Raw genomic sequence first — 24,344 nt, forward strand, 5'->3', positions numbered from 1 at the left:
TGAAGGTCTCTGCCAGCTGTGAGGTGCCCAGCAGTGACACTCCGCTATGAGGCTGGAGCGGCAAAGGGATCTGTCTGAGGTCTGAGCATGGAGGTGCACTAACTATCCTATCATCCTATCAGCTCTGGGGGCAGAAGCAAGCAGATCTCTGTGAGTTCAAGACCAGCCAGAGTTACATATTGAGACCCCCCCCCCCCGTCTCAAACAAACAAACAACCAAAAAAAAAAAAACACCCAACTATGGGTAGATTTGGCATCTAACACAGGTAGACTGGGGCCTACATCCTGTCCAAGATACAATGTCTACTCTGCCAACACAAGACATTCCACCATAGACATGCATGCTGCTCACCTGTGTCCTACATCAACACACAGCACCTGCCCAGATAGAGTTTCCCCCGTGTCCCGTCCATCACACCATGTCACCTCCACCACCAGCACATCACAGGGAACCTGCGGACACTGGACTCTGAGTGCTGACGGTCTCGCCACACGGCCAGCCAGGCATGCTGCTGTGTTCCCGGTCTTCCAGGATGAACCTGTACTTGAGCTCATGCCCTGCCTGTACAGCACCAGGTGCCTGTCTCCTTCCAGCCGTGTATCACTCACTGCTGTCCAGGCTGTGGTGGTACCGGGCAGGTCCCTTGGCTGGCAGCTGGTACGGGTTTTGGTGCTGGTATTACCCGAGGTTCTCTTGCTTCCCTCCTCACTGTTCTTAGGCTGGCAGGGCCGCAGCTCTAGGGCTGCTTAAGGTGAGTGGCAGACAGTGCTGGGCAGGGCAGCAGGAGGGTTTGCTCAGGGAAGCAGTTTGAGTGACAATGGCCACCACAGACTCATCTGTTTGAATATTTGGTGGGACAGTTAGGGGAGGATTTGGAGGTGTGGCCTTGTTGGAGATGTGTCACTGGGTTCAAAAGCCTGTGCCAGGCCTCGTCTTGCTCTTTCTGCTATGACCTTGTGAATCAGATGTGGCTTCTGCTCTAGTGCTGTGCTTCTCTGCCTGCCACTGTGCTCCCTGCCTGCCTGCCTGCCTGCCACTGTGCTGCCTGCCTGCCTGCCACTGTGCTACCTGCCTGCCTGCCACTGTGCTCTCTGCCACCGTGCTACCTGCCATGAAGGTCATAGACTAGGCCTCAGAAACTAAGCAAGCACCCAATTTCATGCATTCTTCTGTAAGCTGCCTTGGTCATGGTGTCTCTTCACAGCAATAGAACAGTGACTTAGATTCTCGGCCTGATGGTGGATGGACAGACTGACCAGCTGGCTTCAGGGATGGACACTATTTCTTCAAGCTGTGTCCCACCTCAGGAGAGGGGACAGGGATATACTTATTAGGCCACACTTGGTTCTCTTGTCTTCACTAGAGCCACCTGCTGACAGCCTAGTCACTGCCAGGGGCTCAGTCCAGGTTTCTCTTGCAGGGTGGCTAGACACAGAGGAAGAGCTTCTCAGACACTTTGCTCTACTGTGGGGAGGGGTTAGGGGCAGGATCCTAGATGTCCAGGTCTTTAGCTTGTGCTCCAAAGTCAAAGATGCTCATCTGGGCCAGCGAGATGGCTCACTGGGGAAAGAGACTGCCAAGCCCAGTAACCTGAGCTCTACCTGCGGAGCTCCCGTGATGGAAGGAGAGAACAGTTAAGCAAGCTGTCTTCTGACCCCACACTGTGCATCGCTGCCATGAAATAAATGACAAAAAGTTAAAGGTGATCACCTGCCTTCAGCACCCTATGTTTTGCTTGTGCGGGGGTGGGGTTTAACAAGGTATAACAGAACCCGCAGCCAGTGGAGCACACCTCCTACAGACCTGGGCTCCTGCACCGCAGCCGGGCCAGAGGGGAACCAAGTGTTCTGACTCAGACAACACAATGCCAGCTCCTGGGGACACCACGTCTTTTCTAAGGGACGCCCTGCTTGCTTCAGGCCCAACACTGGATGCAGGCCATGATGGAGGTCTGTGTCACAGAAGTGACACTGCAGTCCGGGTTAGAAGAGGCAACACCACCTGCTCCCAGGAAACCACTGAGTGTTGCAGAGGACGGCCCTGTCCTTCAGAATGTGGGGGGGCAGTGGCGACACCCTAAACACCATGACATGGCAATGCCCTAAACACACGGGTGGCAAGTCCTCAGTGACAGATGCTGTGCCACTCCCACTCGTGGTGACCCTCACTATGCTTCCACACCCCACTCCCACTTGCTGTTCTCCCACCTTTCTGCAACTTCCTTAAGGCAACTTTAACATAATTCAGCCACAACTACGAGCCTGTCTTCTCACAAAGACTCACAGTGAGAAACAAAACAAGATGACAACCCTCAGCTGCTAACCAGGACAGGCAGACTGCCTCCTGCCCCCGCCCCACGGAAAGGGAGGACGTAGTGATGGGCAGTGGCCATGGCATGCTCTGCAGGCTCCAAACCCCAGTCTCAGCAGAGCCCCCAAACCCCAGTCTCAGCAGAGCCCCCAAACCCCAGTCTCAGCAGAGCCCCCAAACCCCAGTCTCAGCAGAGCCCCCAAACCCCGCAGTCTCAGCAGATCCCCCCAAACCCCACAGTCTCAGCAGAGCCCTGTTTAGTATGGCTGGTATTTACTGCCCCACCTGACAGAATAGGAAACAGGCTCAGAGAAGTCGATGAGAAGAGATGGGGTCAGGCTCACAAGCTCCTTCCAGATCTTTCCTCACTATCCAGTGCTGTGTCTTGGGGGAAGCCACACCCCAACTCAGTACTGAGGTGAAGGACATACATCATAAGAACATGCCTGCCCAGGTGTCAGCCCTTAGAAGAGGGAGAACCCAGACATTTGGTGTGGATAGCACATGCCCCAGCCTGACAATACTCACTGCATCCAGGACCAGCCAAGCTCCTATGTCCCCACCAGCTCGGACAGTCCCCTCCAAGGGCTTCCAGCCACAGGACAAGACTAGGCTTCAATCTCGCCTCATACAAAGGAGGAAGGGGGTCACTTGGTCACTCAGGGTGACAACAGATAGCCCCAAATACAAGGACTGTGCCCACGTGAGTGCTTAAGAAAAAGACACTACTGGCAAGGTCCACTGGCAAGGGCAGGGGTGGTCAGGAGGGAGGAAGTCTGGATGCCCTTTTCTGTAGCGCCCAACCCCAGCACTGGGTACCTGCTGCCACCAGAGTTTCCCACCTGTGCACACAGCACTGGCTGATACCCTGAGGCTGGTTCTCCTGTTACCCCTGCACAGGTGGGAAGGTGGCCTGCCTGAGTCAGGCAGTCAGGCTGCTCCAAATCTGTCTATGTGACCTTGGTCTATCTTGTTCTCCAGTGCAGCTCTCAAAGCCTCCTCTGGGTACCCACAGACTCCACCCCATGGGGAGGCCCACCCTATGCTGGAGCCCTGGCAAAGGCTGCTTTAAAGGGCAGATGTGAAATTCTATCTACACCTAGATTTCCAGCATCGTGGCCAGCCATTCCTCCTGTTGCCAGCCAGCCAGCAAACAAAACTATAGGTGACAACCATGTTTTTATGATTTACTGAGAATCAAAGACAAAGGGGGAGTTTTTCGTCTTGTTTTTGCTTTGACGGGTTTAGGAATTTGTTGTACTGCATTGATTCAATTTTCCTTGATTCCAGCCATCTTTCAATAATGCAGCCTGCTTCTGCTGGCTGGGTACATACAAGAAAACCCCAAGGAACCAAGGATATTGAAATGGTTCTGCCATCTCCATCTGTGAGACAAATGTTCCTCTCCGAGGAGCTCTGGTGGCAGCACGTGACTGCGGCAGTCTTCTCTACATGAGGATCTGCACACTGATGCTGGCCAACTATCGGCAACCCCAGCAGGCCTGGCCTTTTGTGGAACCCTACTGTTTCGGGTCTGTCTCCTTGGAACTTTCCTTTAGACCCTGATCCTGGTGACTTTCTTATGATGCACAGATGCCATCAAAGCAGCCGGGAAGGGGGGACCTAGCTAAGTACGAGGGGCCTAGATGGTCCAATCTGAGATGGTCCTGGTGGCAAATGAGGAGAGACAGGACAAGGCACTGGCCATGGTCTATGGCAAGCGATGGGTGCGCTCAAAATGACTGACTGGGTTTCTCCACAGAAGGGCTCTTGCACCCACCTTTTCTGGAACTGAGCCCTGATGGAGGAACAGGGATGCTAGAGTCAGTAGTGTCGCGGGCCCAGCATACTTACCTCCTTTTCAATTTCTGCCAGGGACTTGATGGTGATTCCCAAGAGATCAAATGGCTGCATCTGAAAATACAGACCAAGTCACCCTTTTGATGGCTGGAGAAAGCCCCTTACTTTTATGACAACTGTGATGGACAAGCCGCCCTAGCATCTCCAGCCCCACCACAGGAATGGACATTGTGACGCTCAGCCTACAGGTCCAGGCAGAAACGATAAGCACATGGTAAGCTGAACCTTCCGAACCACATGACAACCTCGCCACATATCCACAGCACTGGGGGGGTGGGGGGAAGGGGTCATGGCCTCCCAGAAGGTGTGCCTATGGTCAATTAGCTTATCTTTTTTCCTGATGCCAAAGGAGAAAGTGAGTGATTTATGCTTTTGTGATGGGATTCGGGGCTGGAAGTGTCTGAAGCAGTTACCAGAGGCCACACTGCCTGGTGTCTCTACAGAGTGGCGGAAGTTCCAAGGGTCTGCAGTATCTAGGGAAGGGCCTGGTCTCTGATAGAGATGGAAGAAGGAAGATTACCATCAGCTAATGCTTTGCAAGATCAGGGTGGTGAAAGCGAGAGGCCACACTTTAACAGGGCTCTGCAGTTCTGTGGACAGCAGAACATTTCTCAGCAAAAACACAGACTAGGAAAGTCAGCGCAGGTGAGCAGGCTGGACTGTGTGAGCCTCCCGTGTGGGCGGTTGCCAGGGCAGAGAATACAGCTATGCTGTGTCCAGGAACACTGGTTCTGTGTTTTCTAGGAGCAGCAGAAGGCTAGCCTCTTGCAACTTCGCCGGCAGGTAGAGCCTGAGACCCACACAGAAGCCAGGACTTGCTAGTTTAGACCCAGAGTCCTGCAGAGGGCTGAGGTTAGCACCTGCACTGGGCTACCTGGATGTCCTACATGGTGAGAGGCCAGAGGTTTGCTCCTGAGTCCAAGGCTCTGGATCCCAACTGGATGCCTGTGGTACAGGAAGGGATTCATCTTCTCTATTTGCTTATTCAGCAGATTTTTAGAGTGTGCGTGTGGACACACACGTGTGGAGGTCAGAGGGCAACTTTGAGGAGTCGGTTCTCTTTCCAGCTTGCTGAGGCAGGGTTTCTCGTTTCTGCTATCCTTTGTACTCCAGGCCAGCTGGCTCATGACTTCCACCTCTTAGGGGTGCTAGGATTACACAAGCATGTCACCGTATCTGGCTTTTTAAATGTGGGTTCTTGGGATTGAACTCCAGTGATTGGACTTTTGCTGCAAGCCCTTTTACCTGCTGAGGCATCTGGATGCCCCCCCCCCCCCATACTTACTTTGAAAGCCACATTTAAAAGCCTGTTAAAAGTGGCATGGGTGGGCCCTTCTGGTCTGGCTGCAGGGGGATTAAACAGAGAAGTGCTTGGAAGGGCTTAACACAGGGCTTGGCCTGCATCTGTGGCCCTGAGCACTTGCTGAATTGGCAGTAGCACATTGTGAGGGCAAACTTGGGACAGGGCCACCAAATCAGACCCTGAGCTCCTGGGGCTGCTCTTCCGGTAGCCACAAAACAGTCTGGCTCTGCTGAAGATGCCAGCCTTCATGTTGTGAGGACGGGGCCGCCTGCCCGCCTGGCCCAGGAGCCAGCAGAGGCCCAGCTGTTGCATCATTAGGCCCTAACTAGTCCACTAAACTTTCCCGACTGGAGCTGGTGAGCAGGGCAGAGCTGCCTCTCCCAGGGAGCATGTGGGAGAGGTGCCAGTGTCTCCATGGCAACGCAGCCAAGTGGAGTCTGCGGAAGTTCCTCAGGCTCCCCATGTCACGTCAGGAGCATTTTTCACGATTAAGCTGCTTACCAGAAGGGCTCAGAGGAGGCCTATTATATTTCATAAAAATGGAAACGACAGAGCAGGTCGGATCGCCAGGCGGGTGGTTTTAAACTGGGTCCAAGAAAAACACTTGAGGGGTCTTTCGCTGGGCCAAACTAGGGCCTTGGTGCTTAGTGATGCCTCAAAGCAATCTTCTACAGGAAGAATAAAAGCCAGAAACAAGTTTACTGACCCAGCGTGGCCCAGGCTTGCACAGCTGAGTGAGGGCAGAGGCTGTCCTGAGGATCAGGTACTATCAGAGGGGTGTCTCCAGGAGGGAATGGAGCCCAGTACAGGGTCCTGGCTGTGGCCTCTCATGGTCTAGATACTGACCTCTGCGCTTGGTTGGCTTGCCTAGTTCCTCTGTCATTCAAGAGGGCTCAGGGCTCAACCTAAACAGACCACAGCCAGAGGCACTTGACACTGCGCCATGGCAGAGTGTGCAGGACACACAGAATGCAGCAATGATAGTGGAGAACTAGGCAACTTCATCACCGTGAAGTCAAAACCAAGGCCATGTGTGGTGGAGCAGCACTAGGAAGGAAGAGGCAGGTGGGTCTGAGTTTGTGACAGCCTGATCGATGAAGTGAGTTTCAGGCCAGCCAGTGCTACATGTCACAAAAACAAAACAAAAACAAACAAAACCAACCAAACAAACAAAAAACATGTTAAGGCTGGTTGTGGTAGTGCATGTTTTAATCTTAGCACTCAGGAGGCAGAAGCAGGTGGCTCTCAGTAAGTGCAAGGCCAGCTGGTATACAGAGCTAGTTCCGAGGCAGTCAGGACTGCACAGCAAAAGCCAGTCTCAAACAATAGCTAGACGAGGGAGCAGAACTTGGGAAACACTGCGACCTGTGAGACAAGGCTCAAATGCAAAAGCGTGGCCGTACACACTCATCTGCTTAGTGTCTCTAGGACCCTGGACTCTAGCTGCCCTTTTCTTCCACTTCCCAGGCATCTGCTAGGTGCAGGCCCCGGCTGGAGGGCCCAAGACGAGCAGAACGCACCCCAGCTCTCACAAGTTGTGCCGTCTGGTTTTAGGGTTCGGCACACAGGCAGAGACGCTTCCCCAGGCCCAGGGGATCCAGGGTGCTAAGAACAGCTTCTGCATAGACATCGAGGGACTTCAGGGTAAGGTGGGGGAGGGGAGGGGAGCATGCATAAAACTTACACTTTCTGGAACGCAGGAAAACTTCTCTGAAATCATAAATGGCACACCATCCATTGCTGCAAGAGAGGAAAGAGAGGAATGCATTGAAGACACCACTGCTGTCCAGGAACCTAAGATGTCATTACAGGGAAGACCAATCACTCCTGGCTGGAGGCAGATGCTGCCCAGTTCAAGTGAGTGAGAGCTGCAGAGTGGGATGCTGCCCTCCATTCCCAGGGATGCAGACGCCTTGTGTGGCCCCTCTGAGTGTAGTCGGTGCAGAGAGGGTCGGGGAGTAGCACAGGGCTGGTACGGAAGCCTCTCCTATGTCATAAGTAGTTGGAGCCACTAAGGGCCTGACAGCAGGAAGAAAGTGATGTATGGCTGCGAGGGGACAGAGGTGCATTCTGGGAGGAAGCTGGCAGTAGCATGTCCATTGTACATTCTGTAGGCCGACCCCTCTCTCTTTGGTGGTGTTGGGTATTCATCCGTGTTTCCGTGGAAAGACAAGTAGTTTGGTGGTCAGGATGATTGTGCTTGAGCCCTGGGCTGGACTTGCCGTGAAGTCACATGAAAAAGAAGCTTGGCTAATGGCTGTGAGGTGTGCTATGTGTCTACAGTGAACTTGCTCAGGGCCTGGCAGAGTGGGTGCAGTGTTTGTGGGGAAGGGAGAACACATGGTTACTGATTCCTTGCCACGGCTTCGGGGCTGAGTCAAGACCTGCCCTGAGTGCTTACTTCCAGCTGGACATACGGGAAGGGTGTGGAATGAGCAGCCTGAGAATGAGGAATGCAGGGACCTGGAAACTCAGTTCCTTTCTGTACCATAGCCCCTGCAATCGACTTGTGTCTAGGTCTCCACCCCTAAACTCAGTCTTGCCACAGAGGAGCGTGTGATTCAGGGCCCTCACGGTGTGACCCATGCACAGAGAGCTGGGCTGCTGACTGAGATTGTGCCCTGTAGAATCAGGACAGAGCTGAGGCAAAGTTCAGCCTACACATCTGGACCTTAGCGTAGGAACCTGCAGCCTGCAGCAAGAGGGTGGTTTGTGGCAGACCATGGGTTTAGAATGGACACTGGGCCTCTCCTTTGCCCATTTCCTAAAATGAAGACTTCCTTGGCATTCAAATGCTAGGACCACCTTCCAGGCCTGGGGCCGAAGAGAAGGAGGAGTGGAAAGAAGAACGCAGGAGGAGCTGAATGCTGGCATGGTGCATGAGACAGCACTGGCAGAGCAAGGAGGGACAAAGTCCCAAGTGATTCACATACCTACTTCAAATGCCCCACTACCACCTGTGAGCCTGTCACAGCACACACAGTGCGTGAAGGAAGGATCCTTGGAAAGCCACAAGCTTGACAGGGATGGAGGCAAGTTCCAGCAACATCCTGAAAGGCCACACTGGCTCCTGTCGCTGACCACCCAACATGAGCTTTAAGTTCCCATTCACCCCACACAGCTCTTGTGTGCTCTGCCCTCGTATGCTTGCTGGTTTCAGGGTCCTCAGATCACTTCTGATGCCTTTGAGATGACAAAACAGAGGCTCCAGAGGTGGAGCCGACACCAGGGTCACACAGGCCGGAAGCAGGAACCTGGAAGCCCTGGCTTACGATGCTCGGACACAGATAACCACTGTATTTTACTTCTCACGGAAAAGGGCGCGTGTGCACAGCACTGCTCCCGCCACCGTGCAGGGGCTAACGAGGTTCCTCACCCTCTTCTACAGTACGTCCTCACCTGGAGCCTACTAGACAGCAGCGGGAAGAAGAGCGGTTCACACTGAGAAGTATGAGGCCACATGATGGTGGCCACCAGGATAGTGGTGGCAGATACACCCCTGCCTGTACTGGCAACAGAGATGGAAGCCCCTTGTGCTCAGTCCTGACTGCAAGGAGCCATTTGGTAAAGAGACTGAGGTGACATTTGGTAAAGGGGACTCACAACAGGAGGCTGGGCAGTCAGACGCTCTTCTCACTCACTAGAGAACAGAGCTTAGCCCATCTGGTAGAACCAGCAGGGCAGAGCTCAAGATGAACCACCCATAGGGCTCGCAGCACACAGGACACACCTAAGCAGACGTGACCTCCAGGTCATACTTAATGGACCAAATTGCATTTAAAGAATCTAGTGTGTGTGGCTGAGGGCAAGGCACTGGAGAGATGGCTCAGTACTTAGAATCTTGCAGAGGACACTGGGTTCTGCTCCCAGCACCCACATGGCAGCTCACAGCCCTCTGTGACTCCAGTTCCAGAGGGATCTTACGCCCTCTTCTGGCCTCCATGAGCACTGTATGTGGTGTAGACAGGCATGCAGGCATGCGCATTCATACACAGTATGGTTGGTGAGATGGCTCAGTGGGTAAACGTGCTTGCTGCACGAGACTGAGTTTGAGCATAGGGATCACACAAAGGTAGAAGGGGGGAATCGGCATCACGAAGTTGTCATCTGGCTTCCATGAATGGCACCCACATCCCCCTTCCACATGACACGGCCTAGGTCCTGAGAGGCAGGTTAACCACCTGCTCTGAAGGGGTCAGGACACCACCTGCCAGCTGAGAAGAAAGATGGGCTTTTCTTTCTTTTTTTAGTGAAATATGGGCTGACAGGGACCTAGTATGAATGCTTGTTGATTGGTTAGGGGTGAAATCTGTTGAAGGGTGCGGAATGCTGACGTTTGGGCTACGTCAGAGCATGGACTTTACCACCTCACAGCTTAGGTGTAGCTGTGCAGGGTGAAGGGAAGACACGCACAGCAACAACAGCAACAAATGGCTCGGTGTTCATTGGACACATCACTGTGATTTGCTCACTGAACATGGAAGGTGCCCTTCTCGAGGCCATGGTGCCACAGCATGGCCATAGGACCCAGACACCACTTGGTCTGCTCTGTTCTCACATGATCATCCTGAGAGCCTTGAAGAGAGAGAGGGCATCGTGGGACTCTTAGCTAACTCCATACGGAAATAGAGAGGCAGGCTCAGGCCCGCTACCCCAGGGAGGTGGGACTCTGCCTAGCAACCCACACTGCATCTGACACATGGGAGCAGGCAGAGTGGGGCTGGATAAGAGAAGGCTTGAAGAGGGCACAAGCCCCTGTCTGCTAGGAAGCCACAGCCACAGGGAGAAGGGCTGGCTGGACCAATTACAGTTCAGGGGCCTCACTTTCCTCCTGGAAGATATACTGCACAGAAGAAACAGAACTGATACTTGCGGGAGCTGGGTAGGGTCTGTGTGCTGCAGAGTTTAGCACTAGGATCCTGGGAAGCCCCTTCTGATTCAACAGTATCCATTCCTAGGAGCCTTATCTGGACAGCCTTCCATATTTGAAAGTACTCAGAGGTTTGGCAAACATAATCCTTAAAATGAAGGCACACATTTTTCATGTGATCCCCAAGACTGGCCATAAATCATCTCTGTCCCCCCTCTCCCAGGGAGCCCTGTCCCCCTCCTTCCTCTTTCCTTCCCCAGCCAGGGCTGGTGTGTTTTCACCCTACTGTTCAAGAGTGGAAGCACGTCCTAGCTGCCAGCCTCTCACTGACCTACTCAGGGCCACACATCACCAGGGTACACGGTTCACAGGGTCTCCGTGCCCTGCCAACCAGCAAGGATTAGGGCAGGGCTTCTCCCTGATCCCCCTGACCTGTGTGCATGGTCATGTTGCAGAATCAGGAACGACACCTGAGCAGGTACTGGTCCTTTGTCCAGCTGGGCTCCCAGGGTGACATTACAGAGGCTCCTCCAAGCCTGGGAGGTAATGTGAGAGGAAAGGTGAAAGCCCCGTGGTCCTCCCAAGGTCTCTTCCGCAAAGACAAGGAAGGACCCTTGTTCCTTTCCTTATACACGGGGGTGGGGGGGTGGGGGGTGAACCTTCAACCTTCCCACTTGCAGCCTCTTCCGTAAGTCACGCACCCAGACGTTCCAGGGCTGTGACAGGCTCCCGGCATGGCCTGTGGCAGAAAGACGGCCATGTCCACGCAGGGACGCCACACCTTTGAGCCTGTCTGTAAAATGGGCCTCAGGCTCCTTGCCAGCAGCCACATCTGACAACAGCAGTCAGGGCTCTGATGTGGGCCCAGCGTTCTGGACTGCGGCTCCCGCTCTCTGGCTGGAAGCGGTGTCCCTTTAGTGTCAGGCCACTGCTTTCTTCTTTTTACTTAAAAAAAACCTGGTGGCAGTTTTAACAAATGCTGCTCCGTGGATCGGAGCAACAAGGAGCGGATGAAAGTGAGGACATACCGCGCTCGCGCGCGGCTCCGTAGCGCAATTAGCATCTCCTAAACAAACGAGCTTCAACAGAGCTGTAATTAAGCAGGCCTGTAATTAAGTATATGCCCTTTATCATAACGATCATGCTTAAAAATGGCACGAAGCACGGAACTGTGTTATTAATGCTGTAATCCCAGACTGAAGCGCGAGTACATAGAAATCTGCATGTCAGGCCTGTCACTGCGCGTGTTTGTAAAATACATTAAAGAAAGGAGCCCCAAACAATGAGCTCGTTCAACTGTTCTTTTTACAACCAGGCAGCACAAGTCAAGAGGACTGTGAATGCTTACAGATGCCGGGGTTTAAACAAATAAAGCTGTAATCTGCTGCGTGCCCCACCCCCGCTGGAACAAGGCAGCCAAGCTGGTGGCCCAGAGTCTAGAGCTGTTTGTTCTCCTCCTCAGCTGACCCAGACCCTGCCTCGCTGCTCTCAGGGAAGCAGTCCAATTTGCATGCGGCATTTGGCTGGGCATCAGATTGGATTTCTGCTCCCACAGATTACGCTATGAACCTGTAAGAAAGTCTGCCTGGAAATCGGCCCCCACCACAGCTCCCGCCTCCTCCCTTTCATTTTACAGAGGAATCCCTAGAGCTCGCCTTGATCCCCATCTTGACACATGCCTCAGGCTTCTTCAGACTCAACTCAAACCACCCACTGACCAGCTCCTGAGGGTTCCGGACCTTGGGCCCTCCACCATTATCCAAAGTTACTCAGAGCGGTCAATCCCATCCCTCCTTGACATCTCCACAAGCAGCAGGGACAAGGACACTTAGATTTCAACTCAACATGCTTGATAAAGAGTCATAAAATAGGGTAGTGAACATGTAAACTTCAAAACAAGTTATTATTTTTGTTATGATCTCCAGTCACCACACAGGGTTAGGGAGCCCAGGCAATGGTGCCGGGATGTCCCTGAGGCACAGCAAACTGGCTTACTGGCAGGTAGTAGTTTCTGGAATGATATTAAATGCAGTTGGAACGGTGGGAGGCCTTTACTCTCCTGACCTGTTGGAGCTCTGAGCAGCAAGTAGTCAGTAGACCCTGTCCCTTCCTCTCCTTTTCCTGCGCATTCCCAAAGTCCTTTGCAATTGGGATGGGAAAAGTGCCAACAGCTCAAGACCTCAAGGCCATTTCTCAAAACTCATTTGCAAACCAAAACACGGGGGCGTCCTGCTTTCTGGGTGACTCACTTTGGAGATATCTTTGGAAGATATTTGTAGACGCCTCCGGAGCTGTCTGCTCAGTGACATTCCAATATAGTTTACACAAGGCCAACAACTTCCTTCTAGGTCCCCAAAGTAATTTGTTTTGCCATGTTATTCATAAGCCAAGAGGAGCAATTTATCAGTCACAGGCAGAGATTCCGGAGTCCCACGCTCAAGAGGAAGAAGAAGTGTGGGCACCGGTGTCAGTCAAACATGCAGTGGTGCCAGCTTGTTAGCCATGGGGTTCTGGGTAAGTCACTTAAGCCTGAGTCAGAGTTTCATCTGCCAGGGTAAATGCCCTTCATCAGCAACACTAGGGTGGGGACAAGACAGCAAACATGAAGGAGCTGAGCACAGCAGTCCTATGGCGGCCACTTGATGTATGATTCCCAAAGCATCGGGCGTTTTGTTAGGGAATGAGTTCAGAACATAACCTCCTGCCCCACAACTGCTGTGGCGAGGACAAGGGCCACTATCTGAGCCTTTCAACTGTAAAAGAAAATGGCAACATCTGGGCCATTCCTGTTGCAATGAGATAAAAACACAAAGCCCATGTACAAACAAGCTTCTCGGTTGGCTAGGGATGATGACATTATTGCTGCACAGAGGAAAATGCCCTTCACGAACTCCATGCATCCATATTAAACCATCTTACCCATGAGTCCCAGAGGCACAGATGCGATGCTTGTACTGCACCGTGGTATGATGCAAGGGGTACCCAACAATGCCCTCCCTGGCATGTTCTCTCGGCAGCTACAAGTGAAGCTTGATCCAGAAAGGTGGTCCCAGCACGGTTTGGTACCACGCAGGTAAGGAGGGACACGTGAGGTCACTGAAGAAAGCCAAGGCTTCATCTTAGCCAGGTCTCCCAGTGGCCAGAATGCCATTGTGGTTAAATGTCCTTGCAGCTGCAGCTAGGCTCATGCTACACCCTCCACACGTGCTAATGAACGGTCTGCAGCCTCACGAGACCTGGCACCATTAAAATACTGTGTGCATTGTGGTTTTGACCTCAAGCCTAGTCCCGTGGGAAGAAATACCATGAAGGGGAAGTCTGGTCCATCATGAGTTGGGAGGGAAAAATGGTCACCTCACCCCATCAATGTGTCACCTCATAAATATTCCTAAAACTTTAAAATCCACATTACAGAATGCACTAGGCTGCATCCCACCTTGGGGGTAGCCCACGCCATTTCTCTTTGACTGCTGGTTTTGCTCTGCTAAATGGACTTCTGCTTAAAAAAATCTGTGTCTTGACTGAATTCTTTCATTCAAGAAAACAAGAACCAAGGACCCCAACCCCATAATAAATCCAGCTGTTTGATGTACCCCGGAAAGGAGTCAAGGGCTGGAGCAAAGCTCAGTGATGGAGGACTTGTTTAAAGAATGTGCAAGGCTCTGGGTTCCACCCCCAGCACCACAGGCAGAGAAAACCAGAAGACTGATGTGAAGAAGCTGGAGGCTAGTAAACCGCACTGATGGCCACTCCCCAGGGGCTGCTGGGCACAGACAACCCACATCTCACAGTCAGCTCCAGACCCCATCTCTACACAAAGTGCCCAACACTGTCACTTCAACTGATGGGTGACTTCTCTCCACACCCCTACCACCAGGAGAGGAACGAGGCCTTAGCCCCTCCTCTGGTGCAAACACCTGGTTAGGTGAGGGAGGTTCCTGGAGAAGCTCTAAGAGCAAGAAGGGCGGAGGACATGTCCTCCACCCGGGAGCAGGAAGAGCGGGAAGACATGTCCTCCACCCTGGAGAGACCAGAAATCCAGCTAGGACAGCTGCGCTCCTCTCAGCAAAGTCTTTTAACTCTGTAACTCTGGAATGGCTTTGCTCCAAGACCATGTGTACTTGGCTTAAGGTGAAGACAGTTGTCTCAGGATCACATGCATGGGATTACCAGGAGGCCTCTGTGGTCAGGAGGCTTGTGAGTCTGTGCTCACACCTGCCATTCCAAGGCGGAAACTCCGAAGCCTGTTGAGCAGAAGATGAAGCATTGTGGGTGTGGCTGTGTAGAAAGTCAGGCAGGATCTGGGCCGGAGGAAGGCCCATTCTTGAGGAATCACTGCGTCCTCAGGAGGCAGGTATAGCATAGAATGAGGGCCATTCCCATTACAGCCACTTCACCGTTACTAAAAGCAAGCTTGGTGGCTTGCTGGCTGAGCATCACACAGTCACCTTCATGTGGGTGAACACCCTGGAAGGGATATGCACCTTCCCACAGGGTCTCTTTTTACCTTAACACCAACATGAACAATTCTGAATTGTATTTTTTTTCTTTTTCTTTTCTTCAAGACAGGGTTTCTCTGTGTTGCCTTGGCTGACCTGGAACTTACTCTATATACCAGGCTGGCCTCAAACTCAGAGACCTGCCTGCCTCTGCTTCCTGAGTGCTGGAATTAAAGGTGTGTGTAACCACCACTAGACTAAATTTTATTATTTGAATGTCTCAATATATCAATCTGTTTTCCAAGGAATCCATCTCCAAAGGCCAGCTAAGTTAAGACACCCAGAAGCCCAGGCCAGGGGTCTACGTGGGCCTTTGATGTAAGTGGAGACTGCAATTTGCTTTCTGGCTGCCAAGACCCAAATAATCACACAGAAACTATATTAATTACAACACTGTTTGGACAATGACTCAGGCTTCTTATTAACTAACGTTTATATCTTAAATTGACCTATTTCTATTAATCTATGTTTTGCCACTAGAGTATGGCTTACTGGTAAGGTTCTGGCATCTTTCTCTTTTGGCAGCTACATGGTGTCTCCCTGACTCTGCTTACACTCTCTATATCTGTTTTCAGATTTCCTGCCTGGCTTTACTCTGCTAAGCCATTGGCCAAAACAGGTTTATTTATCAACCAATAAAAACAACACATATACATAAGGACATCCCACGTCACTTGGGCCCCTAGCTGTGTTCTGTGCATTTATGCATGTCTGCATGTGTAAAGAAATACGTTTTGTGTGTGTGCATGTGTTTTAACAAAGCCAGTATCACAGTGTAACTGCTCTGCACTTTTTCACTCAGCCGTGGAATTTTACACATCAGGTGATGCTCTAACTTGGGCATTCCACAATTGCACAAGAGTACGGTGCAGAGACCGTGGCTGGTGCCTGGACTGTCATCATGAATGGCTGCTAGGTGAGTCATACAAAGGCCTGTGGACTGGGAGGATAGGGAGAGCTCACTTCAGGACGGCACCTTTGAAGATGGGGCCGTCATAACCACCCAGTCTAGCTAGGGTGACCAGATCAGAAGAACCACCTGGGAGATCATGCTGTGGTGTGGGAAGTCCTTTTGTATATGTGTTGTTTTTATTGGTTAATGAATAAAACTGCTTTTGCCTATGGCAGGGCAGAATAGGGTAAGGCAAGAATTCCAAGCAGAGATAGAGGAGAAAAGCAAAGTGGAGTGGAGAGATGCCATGTAGCTGCTGAACGAGACCGATGCTGGACAGAGCCTTAACAGTAAACCACGAGCCTAGTAGTGTGCATAGAATAATAGGAACGGGTTAATTTAAGATGTAAGAGTTAGTTAATAAGAAGTCTGAGCTAATAGGCCAAGCAGTGTTTCAATTAATACAGTTTCTGTATGATTATTTTGTGTCTGGGCAACTGGGAAACGAACAAGCAGTCTCCACCTATAAATTGGCACCCAACTTGGGGCTAACTACATCCACATAAAACCTGAGAGTGCTTAAAAGGGAATTCTAGACACAAAAAATAAGAGTTTAGCACAGCTTCTTGGTAGCCACATTTTTTTTTCAGATGGGTTATGCTGGCTGGCAGTTAGCAGGGCCACCACAGCTCCTTTAAGAGAGGTCTTCCTGATTCAGCATAAGAAATGGTGGCTTCCTAATTCATGCTGGAAGCAGGAACTCTGTTTCTTTCAGGAGGCTGAGAACTTGAATGGGGTTTATGGGCAGCATGCTGTAAGTTACTTGGTAGCAGTACAGGTCAACTGCTTACCAGAACTGAGGTGGTGAGCACAGCACCCTCCCTGCAGTCCCAGAGCTGGCAGTGAATTACCTCCACCACATTAAAAGGCTGAGAGAGGCAGAGTCAGTATTCAGGGCACCAGTGACTAAACTGCTTACCATTTTAAGATGCTTCTAATACAAGACTCAGACTTCTTAGGCTAGGATAACTATTAAAATATTTACCATATGTTTCTTGCTTGATATTGTTTATGCTGGTTGTAATTCTAATTTTTATACTTGATATTTGTTTTTATTGTATATTGTTTTGTATTAGGCTTAGAACTCTCTTATTTAGACAAAAGGGGGAGGTGCTGTGGGAACTCCTTCAGCCAACAGCCTTTAAGATACCAGCCCACTTGGGTGTAGGCTCTTATACTATAAATGTAGATGTAAAGCTTGTGCTCTCCCTCTCCCTCTCCCTCTCCCTCTCTCTCTCTCTCTCTCTCTCTGTCTCAGCTACTGGATTTGGTTCCTGTTCCCTGCTCATGCAGAGGCCTGTGCTCTACCCCTAAATAAAGAACCCTTTTATTATACTCATTTCTGAGCTAGTGTGGGACTACATTATAGCGTCTATCAATAAACATAGCTAGTTTTCTTTTTGTCAACTTGACACAAGTTAGAGTCACATGGGAAAAAGAACCTCCACTGAAACAATGCTTCCATCACATGGCCTGTAGGCAAGTCTAGGAAGTCTATGAAGTCTTTTCTTCTTTTTTAATTAAAGAATAATTTCCACATAATATATTTTGATCACATTTTCCCATCCCTATGGAGCACTTTCTTAATTAATGACGAGGGAGGGCCCAGATTACTGTGGACAGTGCTAGACATGGGCACATTGTCTTGAACTGTATAAGGAAGCAGGCTGAGCAAGCCATGGGTAGCAAACCAGTAAGCAGCATCTCTCCATGAACTCCACTTCAGTTCCTGCCTCTGGGTTCCTGCCTGACTTTTGATTATAGACTGTAATATAGAAAGATAAGATTCTCCAAGGTGCTTTGGCCATGGGGTTTTATTACTCCAATAGAAACCCTAAGACAGACATATAGGTACCAGGTTTGTGGGGTCTTATGACAGACATGGCCATGCTTGAGAGGACTGAGAAGTCACTTGAACTTTGGGCTGGAAAAGGCACTGATTGTTCAGAACTTACTGAACTGTTGTGGGAACTTAGAACACAATGCAGAGAGCAGCATAGATGGTAGAGACCCAGCTCATGCAGTTTCTGAGGGAAGTCAAGACTCTATCCTGTGATATTCTGTAACAAGCCTATGCTTTTCTGGTCAGTTGGAGCTGAAGAATCAGCTGTGATTAGCAAGACACCAGAACCATTAAAGTGGGGCCTTTGCTCTGCTGGACAATTAATACTGGTCATCTTGGGCTGAAGAATCAGCTGTGATTAAGCATCATTGAGACAAAATCTTCTGGGGAGTGTTTTCTCAGCACACAGACTTCATGGCGCAGAGGGGGCCAAGGCTGCACCTCTTACAAGGAAGCAAGCGTAAGAGTCTTGTAAGAGTTCCAGGTGCTACTGGCATGAAAAGGTCATGGAGAGCAGCTGAGGCTTGGCATCATGAGAGCCTAGGCACAGCCTCAGTTGCAGCAGAGGCTAACTAACCCCAGTGCTGACAGCCCATGGATCCCCCGGTGTCCACCCTAAGGAAGAAGACAGAACCCTGTGGGTATGCACAACATACACCTATGCCAACGGAAGCTGAACACAAGTTCAGGCTGAGGGCAGAGTCCAGCCTAAGACCTCCAGAAACAAGGCACTGAAGTGCAAGACAGGACTCTTCCCCGATTCTACTGTCAACTGAAGAAAGGTGATGGTGTGTCAATCAAACCTGATTTCCTGCCAAGTCAGTAACACACACACACACACACACACACACACACACACACACACACACACACACGGCTATTATGTCTACCCCAGGGCTAATATCCATTTTTAAATAGGAACTATCTCAAACACTACATTTCTTAATTATAAAGTACATATCTCTGAGGCATCATAGAAAGTACTCTAAAGTAGATGCAAAGAAAGTCAACACTGGGATCCTTTCTTTTTCCCTAGCGACCCCACACCAGCCAGAGAAAGCCCTGTGGCTAGGACAGAGGTGTCTCTGAGAGTGAATAGGGTTGACAGGCTGTAAAAATGCCACATGGGCCCAATCCAGCACACGTCCCTCTGCAGAGCACTTTTGACATGGATGCCACCACAAAGTGTGATCTGCTTTCCCTCTCCTCCATCAGGGCTTCACAGTGTGACTTGCTTTGGCTAATGATGTCACAATGGCTATGTGGCACCAGTTTGTACACCTGGGAGTGTGGTTCCCTGCTGTGTGGAGTGAAGGTCAACGGTCCTGGTCCTGCTCTTCCCACACCAACAGAGTTGTCCCCTGCCATACGTGTGGATGGCCCCATTCATGACCGGCTAGTCTAACCACCTGTTGACCCACAGAACCCTGAGTGACTATAACTGTTGGCTAACTCAAGTCCTAAGTGTTAGGGGAGGTAACGGGGTAAAGAAATTGACAGGGGCCGCATCTTTGAGGACAAAATTCGCATAGATTTTCAGATACTTTGGTATCCTTATATCGCTCACTGAGTCTCTACACATGGGTCTGGTTATTCCAGGTGAGATGCAAGGATTCAGGGGAATGTGTGATGCGAGCATCTCAAGTGCTGGCTGCGACTCTCATCTCCACAGAAGGACGAAGCCCAGGGAGGATTCTGGATTGGCTGCTTGGAGGAACCGTCTCAGCATCCCTCTTACCCCAGCACCCCCAATATGGCTCCATGACAGCTGTGTCACTAGCTCCTAGACAGTGCCTGACACACGGCAGACACCTGCTGCTGAACAGGCAACAGTGAGCAGTGGCCTGGCCACTGTGGTGGGGCTCGTGTCCCAGTGTGTGAGTGGCAGAGTCGACTGGATCACTAACTGGCCCCTAGCTGCTCATGCAGTGAGTTTTAACACGGCTGCTGCCTGCGGCCCTTCTGGCTCCTCCAGCCTGGGATCAGACGAGACGGTGTCTCTGGGCACCAGCGTCTTCAAAGTTCCCGTGTAACTGCAGTGCAACAGGGCTTGAGAAGGCGTGAGAGCCACCTGGAGTGCCCCAGGTCATGACAGCAAGTGATGCCATGAAGAGTAAACACATATGGGTGCCAGGTTCTCAGCTCCCACTCCTAGGCTTCTCAAAACTGGACCACAAATGACGGAAACGGAAGGTCTCAGACCTGGTGCCCTTCTCTTATCTCCTGCAATTAAAGGGCAGAGAAGGAAAGTGTCTCAGACCCCCTGGGCACCCGTGGTAAAAGACATACTCATCTATATCGACACAGCCCTGGGCATTTGGGGAGTATCCTGCCTATCCCTGGGGGTACAGGATTTGCTAGAACCACGGCGCTGCGGAGCGGCCTTACAGTTCACTGCTCCCTAGCACCCTTGGATGAATAGATGGGTTAGGAGCATTTTCCCAGATGATATAAAAAAGACTCATGGATAGCTGAGAGCTGGAAATGTCTGAGAAGTCAGGAGGGCCATGGTAGCATACCATGGTCTGTCTCCAGGGGGACATTCTTCATGGCCACCAGAATCTCAAGTGCAGGCCTCACTGTTCATTCCTTTACCCGAAGACTTCAGCTCTTTCCTAAAGCTCACAAGACCTTGGCATATGGATCTATCCGTCTTGTGTACTCTGGGTTCCCCCACCCCCTAGCACCCAGGCACCCCAACCTGCTCAGCACTCCTTACCGTTGAGTATCCTAAATGCTGTGTGTTCTTGTCACCTGTTTGCGCACCCCTGAAACCAACAGAACAACGCCTGTCTGGGTCACTTCCTGCCTTGCACTCACCAGACTCAACAGTCCCCACTCTACACACCTGCCCCACATCCTGACTGCAGTCCTTTGAGTTGCAGGAGGACTGCGGGGTGGGGTGCACAAAGGAAGCCATTGTGCAGAAATCAGGTCTGGGACAAAGGGACACTCATATCCCTTTATCTGTACATCTGTGTGATGTACGCCTGTGTGTGAAGTCTCAGGGGTCAGTACTCAGGTGCTAGCTGCCTGGTTTTTGACAGTGACTTTCATTGGCTGGCTGGGTACACCCCATGCACCCTCCGTCTCTAGCTCCCCAACACTAGGGTTACATGCTCATACCACCACATTTGGCTCTTACATTTACATGGTTTCTGGGCTTGAACTCTGGTCCTCATTCTTGAAGGATAAGCACTTTTTTGATAGAGCCACCTCCCCAGTCCAAGCGAATGCCCTTAGTTTGCTTATATTACTATCTTCTCAAGTATTTCAGAAATAACAACAAACCTGTGAACAGCACACACTAGAAAGGTATAGTGTCCCAAATTTTATTTAAAATTGAAGATACTACCCACAGATCAAAACACAACATCCCTCCATAAAAAAATAAAACAACAAAACAGAACAAAAAACTACCCCTGCCAAGCCAAACCCAGACCCCAAAGGTGACAATCCTAATGCCAAGATCTTCCTCTCTGACAGTGGAGTCAAGTACTGTCCTGGCTGTCCCTGCGAGGGTGTGGAAGGATGAAGACTTGAACATTACCATGGCTGGGACCTTATGCCAGAGAAGGGGCACTCATCCACACAGAAGCATGTGTCCTGACGGTATAGTGCACCACGGCCACACTTCCCACATGGTGTCTGAGCAGGTAAGCACTCTAGGTTTTGGTGAAAGGGGATGAAAGAGCAGCCTGAGACTGAACCAACAACCAAAGCGACATCCACTGTGATCTGCAAATGTCATGGCATGTGCTGCCGTCTATCAGTCTCTGTGAAGTACAAAGCCTTGAGCTACCCAAGTTTAACATTAACCATTAGAGAGCATACGGGAACCACACACACACCACACACACACACGTACATGTACACATACCCCCACACACATGTACATGCACATATACACACACATACATACATGCACACTTATACCACACACTTACATGCACACATACACCACACACACTGTACATGTACACATATACCGCACACACACGTACATGCACACACATACCACATACACATGTATATGCACACATATACCACACACATGTACAAGCACACATATACCACACACATGTACACGCACACATATACCACACACATACATGCACACATACACCACACACGTACAAGCAAGCATATACCACACACATACATGCACATATAGACCACACACACATGTACATGCACACATATACCACATACACACGTACATGCACACATATACCACACACACATACATGCACACATATACCACACACACATACATGCACACATATACCACACACACATGTACACGCACACATATATCTCCCATCCCCTCTAAATATTGGCAGCCAGTTCACTTTGTAGATCTTCCAGAGAAAATAGGTGTGAGGCCACCTCCTGTTTCTGACTGAACCTGTCACACATATTCCCTGCCATCTGACAGCAATTCCAAGGCATCATGATCATCTCTTCAGACGCTACCCCCATTCCCGGCAAACAATCCCGCCGGGCACTCCAGCCAGAGGCCCCACCTCAGCCTTGAGGTTTAACAACAGCGCCATGGAATGACGCTAATTTCTAGAACTGATGAACTTTCTCAGGCTACATGAGTTGAAATAATGAGCACAGAGATGACAAAGAATTTTCACCCAAGGTTCTTTGAACTCTCCAGGATAATAAGCACTTGTTCCTTTCTACAATGGGCATATAAAAGAGAAATCTAAATAATAATTGCTGTAATTATCTTGCAAAATATGCAGAGATTAATGGTGATTATGAAAATCTGTCTAATTGTTCTCTGAAGTCATCGCTGATCAAGTGGTATCTTGAAACGGCCGCTGCCAAGGAATTTTTGACATTGCACCGCAGGTGGGCAAGGGAACAGTCGTCACTGCCTTTCTCCCCGCGGAATCTCGCCCTCTGCTTATCGCACGGCTTTCATCACTCCCAACCCCCGGTGCACATTTTAACTGGTGCCCTGAAGAGGCTTCCAGGACACCCTTAACGGGCTGCTCGGTGTCACTGTGGTTCAAAGCCCCAAGTTCAACTTGTTATTTATTCAAATAATTAATTACTCTTGTATCCATCGAGCAGTTTGTCATGACACATTAATGACTTGATAGACTTCCATGAACTGGTGAACACAGAACAGCAGAGCGTTTTTATCGTCATTTAATTTTAAAACGATCCTGTGTGAAATTATCTCGTCGTGAGTGATGGGCGCATAAAGAACCGACTCAGCAAAGCCCCTTTTGGATCATTGCTTTATTAATGGGTAACGTCAGGGGGATGAAAAATGCCAGCATTGTCATATTCTGCTGCTGGGTGGAGACGGATGGCGGGAGAGGGCGAGGGCTCTGCGTGCTCACTGCCACGAGTGGGCCTCCCCCTCCTCACGCCACAGCCACGGCACCCACTTACCCACCTGGCTGTCCACGAGCCCAGGCACCCGATTTGGGGTTTATGGCTCTCGACATTTGTGTGTGTGGTCTTTTTTCTTAAACTTGGGTTTCTGTGAGTGATATAAAGCATTCCACTTTATTGCTTTGAACGTTAAACGTTATTAATCCAATAGAAGAACGTTAAAGATATTGCTGTCACCTTTAAATATGAAATAATATTAGGAGCTTAAAAATGCTGGGTTAGGAGAAAAGATGTTCTTGGTTGCTTTAGAGTTTTCAGATGCCCATGCTGGGCTGCTGGTAAACCCCATGCCTATACAGCTCCCTGCACAGCATCTGCTCGAGAGAGATGCCTGCTCAGCTCAGCGCCTCTTCTCTCTCATATCCTGAAAACCCTTACTTGTTTTAATTGCAAACTTGGAAGCCTTTACAATGACTTCCCTTAGTGCCACCCAAAGCCAGCAGACATGGCTGGTGATCCCTGCAGAGCCAGCACTAGCCGGCAGAATTGCCGAGCTGCCTTGACAGCTGCAGGCCTGCACGCTGGGATCACAGCAGGGGAACGGGGAGTCAGGTGCCTTCCTAGCCTTCTAGATGAAGGGGGACACCAGGTCTGTCTTACAAGTTTCCTATTTCTGCTTTGGCTTAGCCAGGAATAGCTTCACCACTTGCTTGGATGTCCTTCCTCCTATCCGTCACACTAGTTGCCAGAGCTTAGACCCCCAAGAGGATGGTAGCAGAGATGGAGCTGGTTGTCTCCGAGCTTCCGTACACTAGCTGCTGATCGCCGAGAGTCCTGTGAGGCACGCATTATGGTACGGTTCCGCTGCACTCAGTAAAGAGCACAGAGGCAACGTGTGGCGGCGTGGATATCAGATGGCCAATGCAGACTGGCTGGGAGCAGTGTCTGGCCAGAGGGAACACAACAACACACATGGGTGTTGGGAGAGACTGGGCTGTCAGAACCTGAGGGCACAGGCCAAGGCGGGTGTGTGAGGTGGAGCCAGAGGCTGGGTGGGCAGCTGGTCTTATGGAACACCTTAATCCTCCCAGAGATGTCTAATAAGGAGGTAGCAAAGCTGCCTCATGTGGTAGGTGCATCCCAGTGGAGACCCACTCATCTGCGGGTGAATAGAACAGAGTTACAGCTTGTAGGAAAAAAGGAGTTGTAAATCCAAAGTCCAAGGCAGGTGCCCCATCTGCAGAAGGCACAGCCCTTCAGCAGGCCAGCCCACGCAGCAGCCAGTCTGGAATAAGCTGGGCCTACCACAGATACCTTGGGAGAGCAGCTTCACTTTTCCATGGTGGTA

At 50.6% G+C, this 24,344-nt stretch overlaps 1 protein-coding gene across 2 annotated transcripts in view; it reads right to left on the reverse strand.

Annotated features, from left to right (window-relative positions):
• Mvb12b (multivesicular body subunit 12B) overlaps positions 1–24,344 on the reverse strand; it is a 155,253-nt gene that overhangs the window by 18,517 nt on the left and 112,392 nt on the right. For both annotated transcript variants that reach the window (XM_038337840.1, XM_038337841.1), the window contains 2 exons: positions 7,159–7,214; positions 4,166–4,225 (listed from right to left, as the gene is read on the reverse strand). In XM_038337840.1, coding sequence (XP_038193768.1) covers positions 4,166–4,225; positions 7,159–7,214 — 116 coding nt within the window. The remainder of the gene's footprint in view (positions 1–4,165; positions 4,226–7,158; positions 7,215–24,344) is intronic.

This window comes from Arvicola amphibius, chromosome 7, assembly GCF_903992535.2.
Source record: "Arvicola amphibius chromosome 7, mArvAmp1.2, whole genome shotgun sequence".
NCBI classification, from domain to species: Eukaryota; Metazoa; Chordata; class Mammalia; order Rodentia; family Cricetidae; genus Arvicola; species Arvicola amphibius.